Here is a 19280-nt window from a genome sequence, read left to right on the forward strand (position 1 = left end):
TAGCTGACAGTGAATTAAGGAAAGACAGAAACGTGGCAATAGATCACTTAAGCAAATGTTATTTCACTTATGATTGGGAAGAAAAACACACGCACGCCTCTTCCACGTCACTCTTGGATATGCTGAGAATATTTTACTTTAAATACTTTTCTCAGTCACTTTTGTCACTCTTGGATATCCCAATTTTACTATTACACTTTAACAATTTTAATTTTATATAGGCCAATCGACTTATTCTAATTCAAAGTCTATTACATTCTCAAATTAGTATTATTTAATGATAAAAAATTTAAACATTTATTTATAAACAATTAAAAAGAGGGAGATTATTGGACCCCTAGGTGTTCTAATTATGTCAAAACTAAGTTTAAAATTATTAATTTATATTTATTGAACTAATTAAGTCCATGACATAAAATTCTTATGACCCAAAGATAGATGAAATGTATGTTTTTCATCTTTTCAGATATATGACTCCTATCCCTAAATATAGGACGCCCATTCCTTTACTAGTTCCATGTCAGTCCTTGTAAATTTGGAACTTTTAGAAATTTTTACCAAATAAACAAGGATATTTGTCCCTAAAATAGGATACCCATTCCCATGCTTAGGATGCTCATTCCTTTGGTTGTCCCCTATTAATCCCTTCCTGTCTATTTTAAAATTAAATTATGAAGGTGCAAAAAAGGATGCCCGTCTCAAAAAAAGGGATGTCCGACTATTTTGAAGTTGTCAAAGTCAAAATGTGTAAGAGGACGCCCATCTTTCAAAATAGGACGCCCATCCTTTCGTGTTTTCAAAGCTGAAACATCATTATTGAAGCTCAATGGATACATTATCCCAACCAATGGTTATTTGAGTCATTTCAACCATCCAAGACTATAAATTGAAAACTCTTTGATAGGGAATAGGTTAGAGATTACTAATCTAAAAATCCATACTCATTTCTTCATGAATTTCTCTCACAAGCTTATAACTCAAATATTTGAGAGATACATTTGTGCTCATTTTCTTGTGTCAGCCTTGTAGAGGCATTCACAAATATTATTTTTTATATTCAAACACTTCAATGAAATCCCGAATAACTATTGTGGTGAGTGAAATCTTGGATAACTATTGAGTTGGGTGTAATCCTGGAAAACTATTGTAAAGAGGGGATTCTTTACTAGTGAAACTTCAAGTGGATTGCTTGAAGAAGTGGATGTAAGGGGTTTGGATGAGAAAACTCCAAACCACTATAAATTATTGAACACTTTCCTTTCTTACTCTCTTTACTCTTATGTTTACATATATGTTGCATGTTTTCATTAGTTCTTGAATATAATTGTTCTTAATTGTTTGAATATCTTGTTGAATTTATTTGTTTGGTTGTAATTAATTATAAGTTTGTTTAAGGAATTTTTGTTTGGTTAAAAGTTTTAGATAATCCTATTCAATCCCCTTTAGGATTATTAGTCACTAGCGTTTTTCAAGTAGGATACTTATATGAAGCAATGATGAGAGCAAAAGTTTCAATAAAAAACATGATATAATAGTGAGGCAAACAAGCATGAACCTATTTGGGAATTATTTGAGAATCATAAGGTCAATAACTTCATTTATCCAATACATGTTGTAGCTACCTTTCCTAATCCATCTTACTTTTTTTTTTAAATTTTAGAGAGGATAGGAAGATGAAAGATGACATCAATTACATTCATGAAAACATGTTTTTAGTAGAAGAAAAGTTTCCATTTATGGGAGTGGTTCAATTTTATCATAGTACGCCACCTACCTTATTCACTTCAATAACAAAAATAATATTAATAAGAAGTCATCCTCGTAAGTTTAAAAAATTTTCATTTCTTTTTTGTACATTGCTTCTCTATTTGTAATTAAAAAAAAATTATGTTATTTTCAGGAGTATGGTGGGACTACAGTAAGGATGATCTTCTCGTGCTCAAGGAGTATATTGCTTAAATTTTGAGTCAACCTTGTAGTGCTTCATCATGTGAGAATTGAAATGTCTTTGAAGTTGCTCAAAAAGAAAAAAAAAGGAATAGGTTGCCACATAATATATATATATATATATATATATATATATATATATATATATATATATATATATATATATATATATATATATATATATATATATATATATATTATGTATATATATATATATATGTATATATATACATATATACATATATATGTATATATATACATATATATGTATATACATATATATGTATATATATATATATATATAATGTGTTTGAGAGTCTTATGACTAAAATTTGAATCTTAATTATGTATTATGTTACATTAGATTTAATAATTAATTAGACATCTTACATTTGAATTGTTATATTGATTTTAACTAGGAAATTTATGAAAAGTTTTAAAATTATTATTGATATTGTCATATTTTAAAAATGTATTATTAACGATGTGTTATATTAAACCCATATATACACATTTTTTATCTTTTTTGTATTTGAATTTTATGACCCCTTTTTACAAACCTATTTTTACAATTTGTCGTATTATATCAGTATAATTCTTACTTTTTTTTCCAGTTCTCAAATCTACTAGCTAGGGTTATGTAATTTTTAGCATACGATTGAGATTTCATACTACTACTATGTGATATTTAGCACGAATAAGAGATATCATGCTAATGTTTTGAGATATGTAGCATAAGGTGCATGTGATTTTTTGTACAAGGTGTCAATGTTATGTGATCTTTGACATGGATTCTTGAGTCATTATTATGAGAACTCTAGCTTATGAACCTAATGTGAAATTATGAGGGCTATCATGTAATACGTATAAGATGTTTTACGCACATACCTGTATAGGAGCATTCGTAGTTAAGGGTCTCAATTTAGTGGTCCATGTATATTCTGTATATGGAAAAAAGGACAACACAAATTATTTCTTACATGGCCAATGAGATGTTTTACGCATACACCTGTAGTAGGGACCACCTTCAGGTGGCTTTAAAGCATTCTTTGCATATTATGTGCATGGAAATGAGGATTGCGATTGTCATTTCCTAATATGGCTAAGATGTCTATGCCTTTACAACTAGTCCAATTAGAAAATCTATGTGATGAGGAAAAGTGTTAAGAAAGATTTGAAAATACCATGCTTTCATGAGAATGAGATGTTAAGTTATGATTAATGAAGTGTATTGTCATCAAGAGAAAGGATTAAGTGGAGAACCTTGATAATGTAGATATGTGCAATCAATACATTGATTAGGTAAGTGTAATGTCATCAAGAGAAGGGCAAAGAATAAAGCCCTGATGACATATGTTGTATGAATAAGTTATGCTAGAATGAAACAGTGGAATGTTGAGATAATATAACACTTATTGGTAAGTAGCAAGGGTTGTTCCGTTCTTTGTGTATCTATTTGAGTTATGTATGATTTGTGATGTGTTATACAGTCTAATAGCCTAGAAATGTGTTAGAAGTAGTAAAGGATAGAAAGGGATTGTTTTTGTGTAAAAAATTGACAAAACTAGTCAGATTTTTCATTCTAGACTTGTAGAAATAGTTATTCCAAGGAAAAGAAAGATCATGATAGACTTGAAATAAGGGTTCTATACACACTAAAAGATTGTGCATAAGACCCGTACAATTGTTCATCGATTAGGGTAGATTCACCTATGAATAATAGACGGTCGTACAGTAGATAAGCATAATTGTTCGTGATACATAGGAATTGATGCAATGAATGCATATGTAAAAGACTATATGATTATTCATAAATATGAAATGATGAAACTACTATTATAATAGGGTCAAATCATAAACATAAAGATGGTAGATGCTCATGATGTAAGGATTTGCAATCATTCAAGGAAACACATGGTTTTACATGAAGTCACGAGTATGAATGATCATTAATGAAGGGACCATTCATACTACATATTTAGTGTACACCCATTCATTAAGGACAAATGGTTGTTCACCAGTTAAGCTTTGAAATAATGTTCATGGAAGATGTTCATCTATTTTTAGAGTTATCCTACAGTATTTAAGGATGTATAGGGTATACTATAGAATCGAATCATGCTAAGAATATGAATATGAGTGAGGGCATGATTAAGACTTGAGTAAATAGTGAAAGCGGGATAGAAGCTTGAGTTATGAGATTATGTGGCTCAAACGCATGCACATACATTTCATGAAAACAAATCCCAACTTAGTTTTCCATGAAACCAGGTTTTATACATGTTTCTAGACTTAGAATATAAAGCCATACTTTTGGAACTGATCCTATAGTACACATGCAAGACAAGAGATCCTACTTGTATAGGACATGTTTCATAGTTTTAGTTTTCATAACAACCAAAAACATGTTTTCTTAATACAATAATGATTTGATATGTTTTCATAAGTGTTGTTACAATAGGACACTTATGAGATTCTCTTTACACACATTCATAATAGGGCATAATTATGACACAACAATTCAATAAATATATGTGAGGAAAAGGGACTACACAATTATGCAACTCACATGGTCAAGGTATCTAATCCCTGTCTCAACCTAAACCGATCGACATAGAGAAAAGGTATTCATAAAATTGTTTTTAAATAAAAATTCTTTCAACAACAATTATGATATGCATAGCATATATAGTTATTGCATATTAGGATTTATAGGTGTACAATAAAGTCTTGGGATCGAAGATATTCCCTAGATAGCTGAGTTGAGTAAGATTGTCATGTCATCAAAGTTCAAAGTCTAAATGTCTGCTCTAAATGGTAAAGTTAAGATGGAAAACAAGTAATAGTATGGAAATGACTAAGAGTTAGAGATGTAAGACTAAGTTCTCCTACTTACTAAATGATTTGTCACTCATTTCCTTTATTGTTTTGTAGGTAATAGGTAAAACTGGTGGTTGCAGCACAGAGAGTGTCAACATGAATTTGGGCATGAGGGCATTTAAGTCATTTCCTTATGTTATTTTGATATGTTTATGTTGGCACATATTATTTAATTTAATTTAAAAATAAAATTATTATTTAATATTAAAAATATTAAAATATTATTTATTTTCTTATAAATTTAAAAAATTAATAATTTTCTCTATTATTAAATTTTGAAATATTATATTTTCTTTTCTAAGGTTTTTTTCTCCCTTCCTTTTTTCCGACATTATCACTAGCCCGTTCTCTCTTCCTCTTTTTTTTCCCCCTTTTCCAATGTCTTCTCTTTATTTTCATCATTAGTCTTTGTCTAGTGAAGAAGATGAGAAATTGCCAGAAAAAAAGAAAAAAAATGAGAAAGAGAGAAAAAAAACTTTAAGAGAGAAAATATAATATTTCAAAGTTTAATCATAAAAAAAAATTGTTAATTTTTTAACTTATGAGGGAAATATATAATATTAATTAGTTTTGTTAGTTTTAATTGTCCATAAATTAGTGTTTAAGTTTTCAATGTTTAATGGCTATTGATTTGAGAATACAACAAACTTTAAGTGGGAATAAACCCTTGGGGCTTTTACATGTTATGTTTTATATATTTAACTCATGCATGTAGTATGTTTTTACAATACTATGTACACTTATTAAAAAAAGTCTCAATAATTTATTTTCTATCCAAAGTTTGATAAAATAAAGATTTTTACCTTTTTTTTATAATTGAAAAAGTTAATTTTCCACTTATGTGTTAAATTTGTTTAAAAAATAATTTTTCTAATAAAAATATTGAATAGACTAAAAATTTCTCTAGTTAAAAAAGTTTATTAAATAATTGGCCAAATGATTATTTCCCACCTAAGGGTTGGTGCAAACCTAATTTTTCATCTGTTAATTATTAAAAATTCAAATATCTACATTTATGTTAAATTTCATTGTTATTGTCAAGGGTAAAAATATTATTTAATAAAAATATTTAAAAAAACTATAAATTCATCACATTCCCCCCTTAAAGATTTAAAGACTAAGGGTGCGTTTGGTTAAAGGATTTTATGATTACCTTGATAATCTATCTTTTATTCTTTTGTTTGGTTTGTCAATAATAAAATATTACAGTAATCTTCTATTACCAATGCTGACGTGGCAAGTAATATAGGTGGTAATCTGATTACCACCTTCACCTTAGGTATTTAAAGATTATTGAGGTAATCTTGAGTTTATTATAATTATATTATTATTTATTAATTTTCTGAGATAAAAATAAATTTATTTTTAATTAATATGACAAATAATATAAAAAATATTTAAAAATAATTATATTCAAGGGTATTTAAGTAAAATAATTTACTAGTAATCTTTTATTACCTTTAACCAAACACAATAATTATTTATACCTATCAAATTTTACCAAACATAGTAATCATTTATACCCAGTAATCTTCTAAGTAATCTATCTTCAAGGTAATCTTTCTATTTTAGTAATCAAATATTATCCAAACCAAACGCGCTCTAACAATTTATCACACCTTCCTGCACCCAACATTTGAAAAATTTACATTTCCCCATTAAGGTTTTTACAACAATTGTCAGCGCCCGAAGACAATGGCTATGTTCTCCCTTCCTCTTGACTTTTTCCCTCAGTCGCGGTCCATTTTTTACCATCATTGATTGTCCTCTCTACTTATTGACCAATGCACGACAAGATTGAGATTTGGGTCTCTTCGTTACATCATTGTGTGACAAAAAGACCCAGATCTTGATCTTATCACGCAGAGAGGATGACCAATGATGGTAAAAAATGGAATACAATTGAGAGTGTGAATGACATATAATAGTATGTTTGGAGTAAATTACAATTTTTAAATTTTTTAGGAGTGATAATGAAAATTTTAAGGAGGCTTTAAAAATTCTCTAAAAGTTTAAGGGTATTTTTGAAAATTCTTAATTTCAATATGTGCATTACTAGTTTTAAAAATTATAATTATAACGTAAATAAATTAAAAAAAAACATATTAGGAGTATAAATGTCATATTAAAATTAATAGGACTATAAAATTTTTTTAAAAAATATGGGATGAATATAATAATTTTTGAAACAAGATAGGGAAAATGTCCATTTGCCCCCTAGCAAGTTTTCAAGAATGGCATTTGCACCCTCCTACACTTCATATTAGGATATTTAAACAAAATGATATAAATACTTTTTAACTATTAAAACTAATGGTTGACTTTTATAATTGAATGAAAAATAAATTTTTTCAAATTTAAAGAGTGAAAATTTATCATTTCATTGAACCTTGGGTGGTCAGGTCATAGTCATTTAGCCTTAAAAAAAATTATGTGCACTTATAATGACTATTAATTTATATATCAATGATGATATGTTATTATGTAATTAGGTGTTATTTGATTCATAATTTTAAATCACCTAATCACACAGTAATATATCATCGTTAGTATCTGATTTGTTACTTATTTTAAATGTGTATAGTTTTATTGAAATAGATTGTCTCATTCTCCATTGTGAGACGTTTTTTAAACACAAATATGTGTGTTGTGTATGATAAATATCATTTAACCCTTACCCCATTTGTTCCCATCATGCGTGACTCACATGTTAGATGCCAATCACATATGGTAGAAATTTCATGAAAGATAGCATAATTTCATGCCCAATTTCTCTATTACATTATTCTAACTCTCTTCAATCATAAGAATATTCACACAACTAATTCAATATATTTTACAATTAAATCATAAACCCAAAAGTTTTCATGAGCATATCTAACATTTCTATTATCAATACAAACACAAGTAAAACTCTATATTCTAACTAATAAAAAATAAAAAATGAAGATGAACAGTGTATCAATATTTTTACCTTTTTTTTTTTTACCGTAACAATTCAATGGAATGGTTGAGAATAACAACAAGATGATTAGTATATGTAATAACTTTGTACACAATTTTATACAAAAAGAAAAAAAAAAAATTTTATTTTACCTTAATTTGTTAGATACCAACGTATAAGTGGTTATTTCATTAACTACTCTTTAACATAGACAGTTACTTGATTATAAAGAGTAATAAATATAAATGAATCGTTATGAGAGCGTTTGTAACTTTGTCGGGTAAAAACAATAATGAATTTTTCGGGGAAAAATAATTAATAATAAAAATAAAGATAAAACCCTTTATAGCCGGGGAAGCCGACAGCTCAGCTGAGGTCTGAGTCAAGCCAAAACCAAGAAGCCATTCTCCTCACATTTTCTTCATCTTTACCTTCAACAAAACGAACAAACACGCTATATTCTTCTGTCTAAAAACAGCCATTAACAAAATTTTTATTCATTTTAGAATTGTCTTACTTGTCTACTCTTTTCATCATTCCAATTCCAATTACTTCTCTCACATCTCATTCTCCAACCCACATGTAATTCATTTCATCCTCCACCCCTTTGCTGGGTTCTTTTTTGCATCTCTCCCACCGGTGTTCTGTTTAATTTGTAAAATAACTGTTTTTTTTTTAATTTTTATAATTCAGAAACCATTCAGCAACTGGGTCGGTGTTTAATTTGTGAAAGAACTGATTTGGGGGGTTGTTATTATTATTATTATTATTATTATTTTTGCAATCCAGAACCATTAAGCAACTGGGTCGGTGTTGAATTTTCGTGGCTTTGTGTTTGAATCGAGAAAGAGTTGTTTTTTTAACCGATGATGCCAGCTTCAACGATTGAGCAACATCAAGAAGAATCATCAAGCAACGGTGTCGTTTCGGGGAGATCTGGTCGTTTTGCAAACCTTAGAGGCGTTCAATGGCGTGTTAATCTTGGGATATTACCCCATTCTTCTTCTTCTTCAATTGATGATCTCCGTAGAGTCACGGCTGATTCTCGAAGAAGGTAACTTTACCTCTAGCAGATTGCAAATTCCAAGCTTTGATGATTTTGTTTTGATGGCTCTGTAAACTAGTTGTCTCTTATACAAGAGTTTTTATTTTTATTTTCTATTTTTGGCTTTATTTCTCAATTTTTTCGATTTAATCAATTCTGGGTGGTATCTTTTTAATTTCATATGCTTATATGCCAAGAATTTTTTTATTTATATAAAAGAAATTCTTTCATAGATTCGTGCAAGAATCTTCCTCATAGGCTCATGTTAAGAAAATATTTTAATTTTATTAGATAAAGTGAGTGATGATATAGTTGATGAACTGTGTTTGGATGAAATTTCCTTGGTTAAGTTTGTGGTTAATTTTATTGACAGTATGTTCTCTTAAGCTGTCGTGTTTGTATTTAATTGAGGAGTTCTGTTCTGGGGCTATGGAGAACCAACTGGTCTCATAATTTTTGGTTGTTCTAAGTCACCGTGTTTACCTGTTGGCTTCTTCAGATAATCATGCTAGTGCGGTTGATGGAGTTTGATTAGCTGTTTTATATAAAATTTTATTTCAGTTGGGTTATCAGTTACGGCCAAAGCTGATAATCGTATTGTTGATCATCAGAATGTTTCCTATGTGATTCAGAAGCCATCTTATACCATATGAAGATGCTTTATTGATTTTACTTCGGGTTGTAAATTATAGACTGACTGCTTTATATGTGATCTAATATACAGAGTGGCTTATAACTTGAACATTTACGTTTTGTCAGATATGCTGGCTTAAGAAGGAGCCTACTTGTTGATCCACACTTTCCCAAGGATGGAAGTAATAGTCCTGATCCTGTCATGGACAATCCGCTTTCACAAAATCCAGGTAACATTTATTTTTTTTTGTTGAGTTAAGCTTGCAAATCTTTTACGTACTTACTTATTTTAATGGGGTACCTGTTATTAGATGCTTCAGTTGTTGATCTGCTCTCCATGTTTTCACTTGCCTGTGCTCAGTTTTTAATCATTAATTCATCTTATAGGGTTTTTTAAATTCATCATTATTAGATTTATCCAGGTGGTCTTTGCTGTTAAATTGGTTGTATCAAAAGGTTTGCACAACTGGTTGCTTTATTGTAATTCTTCGTGAATGAGACTTGGACTACCATTCATCTAGACAGTGTCTATATATATGTGTGATATTACTATTAACCTATGTGATGCTGATGATTGTAAGATTTAACAACTTTGACAGTATTTCCTTAATATGTTACTAAAGCAGTGATAGCTACTCCCAGTGATGATGCATATCTGTTCTGTGTGAATTACATTATGAATTTTCCATGCAGATAGCACATGGGGTCGCTTCTTTCGAAATGCTGAGCTGGAAAAAATGGTTGACAAGGACCTATCACGATTGTATCCAGAACATGGGAGTTACTTTCAGACACCTGGATGCCAAGGCATTTTAAGACGGATCTTGTTATTGTGGTGCCTTAGACATCCTGAATATGGTTATAGACAAGGTAAATTATATTGTTCTTTTGACAACAATCAATATGCCATTGAAATGTATCTTTCATCATTTGTTTTTTTGTTGCTTGTAATATATTGGTAACCTTGTCAGTACTCTTCATTTGCTTCGTGTACTGTAAATTTTATCTGTCTAATATCCACTTGATCCAAAAGTTTTAGATGACATATGTTCCCACACAGTATTTAAGCTCTAATTCACTATCTTATGTATCATGCTTTTGTACTTAGGACAGAAAAAAACCTCCATAACAACTAAACAACTGCACAGACACAACTTATTATAATTTAAGATAGATTTAGGGCATTTGAACACAAGACCACTTGATAATCGCTGTAGAAGTGTTAGTCATCTGTATGGGAAATGTTATTGTTACTACCCTATCAAAAGGTTCAGTGTATGATACTTCAGCTGGTATCATACATGAGAGGTTTGAGACCATAGGGCAAGGATTTCTTTATTATATTCAAAATTTCATTTTAATTTAATGGTAGATGACGACCACCTAGTATCTGTACCTCTTGGTCTAGAAAAAGTTTTCTATTTAACAAAGAAATAAAGTAATAAGAATATATTAACTTCACAAATCCAGTACTCATACCTGCCAGCCTATTGTCCCTCTTATTGTCTTCCTCTAGTCAATGCCAAAGGTACCGAATGTGCTTTGCACTATTCCTTCAGAATACAGAGGGAAAGTATGGAGACTAGTCAATAGTCCATTGGGACTTGATCTGGATTACTCATTTGCAATGCAATGAGATTAGTCTTCTGTCACTGTGCCTTATAAGTTTCTGGCATTCTATATATAGGTGAAGCATTTTGTTGCCATTCAATTGTAATGCAATGGGATTAGTCTTCTGTCACTGTGCCTGTTTAAGGTTCTGGCAATCTATAATATGGTTGAAACATTTTGTTGTTACTCAATTGCAATGCAATGAGATTAGTCTTCTGTCACTTTGCCTGTTTAAGTTTAAATGTGGTTCTACTTTATCGATTTGCAGCCTCTCATTTCTTCTTAAACATGTTATTTTATGGGTTAGACTAATCTCAGTTCTTCTCTATTCATTTTTTTCCAGTGACTCTTTGATTTCTCTACCATTCTCTGGCCATTCGAGTCGTTGGAGACCTCCCACAATCAGCCCTAAGACTGCCCAATTTCCATAATTTTCTTCCCCTCCCTGTTTGATAACCTAACTTCCCTTGTTATAATAAAATTTAACCTATAATAGAAGGTTAAGTGCCCCCTATCCTAACAACTTTATTAATTTGCAGCCTTTCAGTTCTTAAACATGTTTTTTCAAATTTATTTTTCATGTATCCAATGCAAGTTCTTTTCAAGCTAGTTTGACGCTACTTATTTCTTCTTGCTCACCTATTTTTCTTTTTAAATAGGAATGCATGAACTTTTGGCTCCTTTATTATATGTTCTTCATGTTGATGTGGATCGTCTTTGTCAAGTGCGAAAGGAGTATGAAGACCACTTCACTGACAAATTTGATGGTTTATCATTTCATGAAAATGATCTTACATATAACTTTGATTTCAAGAAGTTTATAGATTCCATGGAAGATGATTTTGGATCCTGTGGAAACTCAGCGAAAGTTAAGAGCCTTGATGAGCTTGATCCTGAGATACAGACAATTGTATTGCTAAGTGATGCTTATGGGGCTGAAGGTGAACTGGGCATTGTTTTGTCTGAGAAATTTATGGAACATGATGCTTACTGTATGTTTGATGCTTTAATGAGTGGAGCCCATGGTTTGGTTTCTATGGCAGATTTTTTTGCTCCCTCCCTTGCAGGTGGGCCCCTCTCTAGCTTACCTCCTGTCATTGAAGCTTCTACTGCGTTGTACTATTTGTTGTCAATTGTTGATTCATCTTTACACAGCCATCTTGTTGAGCTTGGTGTCGAACCTCAGTATTTTGGATTACGCTGGTTACGGGTCTTATTTGGACGGGAGTTTTCACTTGAAGCCCTATTGATAATATGGGATGAGATATTTGCATCAGACAGTGGTAAATTAAACAAAAGTGTTGAAAATGATGAAGACTCCAGCTTTAAAATTCTAAGTTCACCGCGGGGGGCATTAATAGCAGCTATTGCAGTTTCCATGATGCTTTATTTGAGATCATCTCTGCTTGCCACTGAAAATGCAACTTCCTGCCTTCAGAGACTGTTGAATTTCCCAGAGAATGTAGACCTAGGCAAAATTATAGACAAAGCAAAATCTTTACAGGCTCTTGTTCTGTATACTAATACTTCATCATCGCATTCTTCATCCTCCAGAACTTATAACTTGAGTAAATCAGCAGTGGCTAGAAGACCCCGCCTTCCATCTGACTCTGTTTCTCCAAGCACTCCTTTAAGTGTTGTACCTGATAGCTACTGGGAAGAGAAGTGGAGAGTTCTGCATAATGAAGAAGAAAAAAGACAAGGTAGTCCCGGAAAACAACATCCAGCAAAGAAAAGAGGATGGTCGGAAAGAGTAAGACTGAGCCTCTCTAGAACAGAATCTGACCCGTCTTCTGCCAAGGTTGTTAATGGCAAACAGGACCTGAAGTCAACTGTTAGGCGAAGTTTGCTAACGGATCTGTCACGGGAACTAGGCTTGGAGGGTGATAATGAGAAAGTCCATTATTGTGAAGTTTCAACTGTGAAGGAAAAACACTCTGTTGAAGTTGAGGGACAAGATGGTGCCATTAAGGACTTTACTGGCACATCTGATGACACATGTGTGAATGGAAATGTTGGCTGTGAGGAAAACTCCTCTATATTCTCAGATCCAGCAAGTTCAGTTTGTGGTGCGCATGACAATGAAAATGACTCAGAAAAAAGTAGTGTTGCATCAAATTCATCTGTTTATGAAAATGATGGACATCCCCAAACTGTCTCAGATGATCCACCTCTTCCTGTCTCCCATAATCCTGATGATGTTTGTCAAGATTCTCAAATGGGCCATGACTCTACAGAAACATCAGTGAAAGGTCCCAAAGAGCGGAAGCTCCTTTTTGGTAAAATTCCTTGGGTTTGGAAATTTGGACGGAATGCTTGTGGAGGTGAGGAGTCATCTGAAAAAGGAGGAGGTGCTATTGAGACTAAGAATTCTGCCAATGTTGAAGGTTATCAGAACAATGCAGCAGACTCTTCAGATTCTGAAGGGTCTTTTAAGTCATCCACAAGCAGCAGACTAGATACTGTGGACCAGAATGTGATGGGGACTTTGAAGAATCTTGGGCATTCTATGCTTGAACAAATACAGGTTAAATTCTACTTTTGCAATCTCATTCTTGTCTATGTAGGGTTCTTGAAGAAAATATTTTAAATTTTGCCCTGAATGATCTAGACCAATGGCAAAATGAATTCTATTTAATTTTAATCATATGTGTTCTGTTAGGCCATTCTTAAAGAGTGAAATTGCTTGAAGTTATGTAACTGGAATTTGATAGTTAACTATGGGGCTCATCTTTTATGGACGATCTTTTCTTTTTTTTTTTTTTGTTTCTATCTGTGTGTAAAGGATTAGCCTTGTAGATGTAGAAGTGGATGAGCCCCATATGTTTAATTTAATTTTTTAAGATAGGAAACTGATGCAGTGGCCGAGTTGTGGGAGATTCTAGTTGTTTTTGATTTAGAATAGTCATCATGCCATAATTCAGGAAGTTGTCTCAAATTATTTGGAGGCTTTCCACTTGCACTCCAAAGTTTTAAGTGCTTTTAGGTTGTGAACAAAAAACTTTGTCATCCTGTATAGTGGTAAACAGATACAAATCTTTAGTTGCTGTACAAGGCAATTGCCATATTAATGGATTTCAATAGAATGAGATTGATTATATGGCTGTAAACGAGTATTTATCTGAGCTTTTCATTATATATGACATCATAAGGGGGCAGAAACCAGTATATGGATTTCTGTTTGCTTACAGATTTCTTGGTCATTTTCAGTAGTAGCTTGATATTTCTTTCAGATTATGATGTCTTCTGTTTGCTGTTAATCAGATCCTTTTATTGATTATATGTCATGCAGGTAATCGAGTCAGTCTTCCAGCAAGATCGGGGTCAGGTAGGGCCATTAGAAAACTTATCTAAAAATATTATTGTTGGCAAAGGACAAGCTACAGCCATGACAGCGCTCAAAGAGCTCCGGAAAATCAGCAATCTGTTATCAGAGATGTAAGGTTTGCTTTTATATATGTGTATCTGTATATACATTTTGTAATTACTATTTTTTTCTAGTGAGAAATAAATAAGAATTTTTGCTCTTTCTTCCACAACCTCTTTCAATAATCCAAATTTGGCATATGAGTATCTTTTAAAAAATAAAATGCCTGATGATGCTTTATTTCAGTTGTTTGTTATAGTGATTCAACAAGAATGAGTACTTCTCATGTCTGGGTACCTATTCAGGTTGCCAACTATCTAAAATAAGGCAGGAGTTACATATTAAAATATTTGCCATTATTTTTTCTTCAAAAAACACTCAAAAGATAGAAAATTTAAAGTATTTTTTAATTTTTTTGGGTTAGAAATATACTTTATTTTTCCTCTTAGTCATTGGTAGGGGTTACAGTAATAGCAGTAATTCTACTGCAGATGATATTTTGGTGTTAACATAAAATTAGAACAACAATAAGTAAATATTCAAATGGTTTGCTAATGACACGAACATTTTTGTGATTTGTGAAATCTCTGGGAGAAGGGCAAATAAGTAAATATTGAAATGGTTTGTCAATGACAAGAAAATTTTTGTGATTGTGTGGGGGGATTTTTGCTTGCTATAGCAGTAACATAATTTACGATGGCAAGATTGATAGCTTATGTGATCTCCACAACCTTTCTAACTGAAGAAAATAAAAGCTCAGAATAAGTTTGTTGTTGGCTCATGTATCCATTATTAAGATAATGGCTAGATGCTCTACTAATGAAATCAATGTATTTATCATTTTGATGGGGTTGAGATTCATAGTTTGGCCTGTTTGGATGGAGTCTTATATTGTGGTGGCATAAAGCGTGATGAATATATGTTTAATCCCTTCAAGATGCAAGTGTGGAAAACAAAAAATTGGATCCTCCATGAGAACATCATTTTTAAGATTCATCAAAGTTGACAGATGCTTGCGTATCTTTAATGTGACAAAATTTGATCTTGAGAACATATGTGGATAATATTTATTGTCAAAGCTAAAAATACTCGTGTATCCAAACTTGTTATCCTTGTGAGTCATCTACATTGTTTATGGAGACATTTAATCTCGTATATTCTTTGTTGACCTCAATACATTTTACATTAATAATCAATTTCTAAAGCATTGTCTCTTCTATACCATTTTAGTGAGGTTGAACTTCAGTATTAGTCGTTAAGGTATAATGATATTATTATCTTTAAATTACATTAAAAAGTTTATCGATTATATGAATTGTGTTTTTACGTATGTTACGATTACTTCTAAATCTGTGTTTCAAAAATAAAAATTGAAGATGATTGTTTCTTAAATTTGAAGTTACTGTTATAAATAGAATAATTAGTTGTATCATTTTTTTAGATAAGATAATGATATAAGGAATATCATAATCATTATTGATATCATAAAATATCTCGTTGATGGTATATTTAGTTTCATAGATATTTAAATAATATTTTGTCTTCGATTAATATGTTGACAATCATTTAACAACTTAACTGGTCACTTAACAATTGAACCAATTTATCACACAATCCGTCAAGATGGATTAAAACAAATTTCATTTTTTTTAAAACATATGTTATTGTATTATCCCTTGTAATTGTCCATAGCTTTGTGTACATGATTAAGACAACTATATAAGTTATTTTGATCAAAATTCTATAATACATTTGTAATACATAAAATATAAGACGATTTATTTTAAAATATAAAAAAGAAGAGTATTATATTATAGACATAGTTGACTCAATTTTTTTTTTGGTTAGTAAAAGTATTATATTATGAACAAAAGAAACAAATTAAGCCTCAAAGAGAGGCGTAGGAAAACAAACTAAACTCTCCTGTTCTACCATCTCTGTGCTAGTCAGATAAAGGACAAGATAACAAAAACTACACATAAGCATATTCAAAAGACGAAGCAAACCAAAAAACCCCTAGAAACCAAAAGTCTAAAAACCCAACCCAACCAAAATATAACACTACAAACCTCACAGTCAACACACCAACCTTAAAACAAGCAAAACACAGTAAGACTCCCCGCACAAGCAGAGACAAGAGGCAGAGCACAAACTAATAGGAGGCACACCACCACACTAACCGTCGCAAACGAAAGGCAGTACTAATCCCATTTTTTATTTTAATGATTGGATTTGAAGTTATAAAGCCTGAAGATTGACAAATTTTGGTAATTTTATTTCATCTCTTTATAAACCTTTATGTATTTTATTTGTGTTAAAATTGTGATTGAGCTCTAAATTTTTTTGAAATATTTTTCTTGTATTATGATTGATATAAACAATTTTGATTATATTGAATTTGAATATATTGTTAGATCCCATTGTTTTTTTCTCTCATTTTATTGAGAGATTTTTCCATGTAAAAAATTACTTGTGTTATTGTATTTTTTATTATTTTTATTGTTTAATGTTTGGTAATTTTTTTTTTTAAGTTTTCACCTATTGATTGACAAATAATTGTGGAGTCATGAAAGCCGCCCTTCAACAAAAATCTTGAATCCACCACCAGATGTCAAGGTATAATAGATAACTCACATGTACACATTAAGGAAGAATAAATCATTTATATTTAATTACTTGTCTTTGTGTAAAAAATATTATTTAAAAAAATTGAAATGAGGCTTGTGTTTGAAGTTTGGTTCTTGATTATTGCTAATAGGCTCAAACCAATTCTTCCCAATTATATCAACAAAACATAACCAGCTTTTGTGGAAGGTAGACACATAGGGGACAACATCCTTCTTTGCTAAGAGCTTTTGTATGATTACCACAAGAACCCTAAGCACAAGAAGTGTACCATTAAGGTGGATCTTAGGAAAGCGTATGACACAATGGAGTGGGGATTTATCATTTCCATGTTGAAGAGCATTGGGTTGCACTCCACTTTCATTGGCTTGATTAAAGAATGCATTTCTTCTCCCTCTTTCTCAGTTAGTATCAATGGGGAACTTGTGGGATATTCCCAAAGCTCAAGAGACCTATGACAAGGAGACCCTCTTTCTCCTTATCTCTTTGTTATGGCCATGGATATTTTATCTTGTATGCTTTCAGGACTCAAGGAAAAGCCCTCTTTCAGCCACCATTGGAAATGTAAGGCAAACAACATCACTCACCTTTGTTTTTCCAATGATCTAATGTTATTATGTAAGGCAGACATATCCTCCATTCAAAGAATTAAGAATGCCCTTGATGATTTCCAAAGATGGTCAGGTATTTGCCCAAACCATGCCAAGAGTAGTGCACTTTTCTTGGGTATAAATGAGATGGAAAAAGAAGCTATCATTCGTGTGCTAAACTTTAAGGAGGGTACGCTACCTTTTAAGTATCTTGGAGTTCCTATTAGTTCCTCAAAGCTCTCAGTGGAATCTTGCTCTACTCTTATAGAGAAAATTATAGGAAGAATCAACTCTTGGACTTATAGATTTGCATCTTATGCAGGGAGATTGGTGCTAATCAAATCGGTGCTCTTTAGAATACAAATTTATTGGTCTTCCATTTTCATTCTTCCCTCCAAGGTGTTCAAGAAGATTGACTCTTTACTTCATGCTTTTCTTTGGGATGGCACTAATATGAATAAACATAGAGTTAAAGTAGCTTGGGAGGAGGTTTGTGTCCCCAAGAAGGAAGAGGGTTTTGGCTTGTTGAAATGTAAAGATTGGAATAAGGCAATGATGTTGAGGCATATATGGAATCTGAATCTCAACTACAAACGTTCCCTTTGGGCTGTTGGATATGGGAAAATAAGCTCAAGTGGAAAAATCCTTAGGAGATAAAACCTAATGTTGATAGCTCTTGGCTTTGGTGTAAGTTGCTGAACCTAAGGGGGCTTGCTAGGAATAAGATAAAGAAGATTATTGGCAATGGAGAAAACACCCTCCTTTGGTATGATTATTGACATCCTAAAAGCCCTCTCGTGGAAAATTTTAATGTAGTTATTCTTTATGCCACAGGTATGAACAATAAGCTAAGGTAAAAAAGATCATTAACGATGGAAATGGAATTGGCCACCCACAAACACTAAAAAGCTTATTGAGATTTATTTCAAATCCTATAAGTGGTGAAGATCAGGTTGTGTGGATACCTAATGCTAAAGGAAATTTCACTACTCATTCAGCTTGGGAAGAGCTTAGAAGTAAGAAGGAGAAGGTTGCTTGATATGGGCTAATTTGGTTCAAGAAGCACATCCCTCGTCATTCTTTCATTGCTTGGCTAGCCATTAAAGGCAAACTCATGACAAGAGATAAGCTCCTCAAGTTCAGCTTTTGCTCCTCAAACATATGCCTCCTGTGCAACAGAGAAAATGAAGACATTAATCATCTTTTCTTTAGTTGTTCAATAAGCAAAGCCATTTGGAACTCCATTCTTAGCTTACGTCAATGAGTTTATACCCCTCTTCCTTGGAAGGAGTATGTAACTCAATGCTCTAGAAGGTGGAATTCTACTAGCTTGAGTAATACACTTTGTAAATTGAGTTTTGGAGCAACCATTTATTGCATTTGACAAGAAAGGAATAATCTATGTTTTGGTAAAGGTAGGCGTGACAAGGAGATCATTATAAAGCTCATCAAGGGGATGGTTAGAGAGAAATGTTCTTCCCTAAGCAAAGTCCCTTCCTTGGCTGAAAATTATGGTTATTTAAGGATATGGGTACTTTATTGTTTTCTTATGTTTGTTTTTGTCTTAGCCCAAGGGTCTTGTCCAATGGTAAGATCGTAATAATCTTTTTTTCCTAATCAAAAGGCTTGTCCTGTGAT

General features: G+C 31.8%; 1 protein-coding gene and 1 long non-coding RNA gene across 2 annotated transcripts; both read left to right on the forward strand.

Annotated features, from left to right (window-relative positions):
- The first annotated feature begins 8189 nt into the window (after window positions 1-8189).
- On the forward strand, window positions 8190-14596 carry LOC123194685. The gene is made up of 5 exons (XM_044608031.1): window positions 8190-8825; window positions 9576-9679; window positions 10143-10319; window positions 11720-13587; window positions 14353-14596. Exons 1-5 carry the CDS (start codon window positions 8638-8640, stop codon window positions 14500-14502), a joined length of 2487 nt encoding a protein of 828 aa, XP_044463966.1. The 5' UTR covers window positions 8190-8637; the 3' UTR covers window positions 14503-14596.
- A 1725-nt stretch (window positions 14597-16321) lies between these two features.
- LOC123194431 lies at window positions 16322-19192 on the forward strand. The gene is made up of 3 exons (XR_006497274.1): window positions 16322-16694; window positions 16959-17043; window positions 17186-19192. It is a non-coding gene; the product is annotated as an uncharacterized LOC123194431 (long non-coding RNA).
- Window positions 19193-19280: the final 88 nt, after the last annotated feature.

Source organism: Mangifera indica, chromosome 13, assembly GCF_011075055.1.
Source record: "Mangifera indica cultivar Alphonso chromosome 13, CATAS_Mindica_2.1, whole genome shotgun sequence".
Classification (NCBI taxonomy): Eukaryota; Viridiplantae; Streptophyta; class Magnoliopsida; order Sapindales; family Anacardiaceae; genus Mangifera; species Mangifera indica.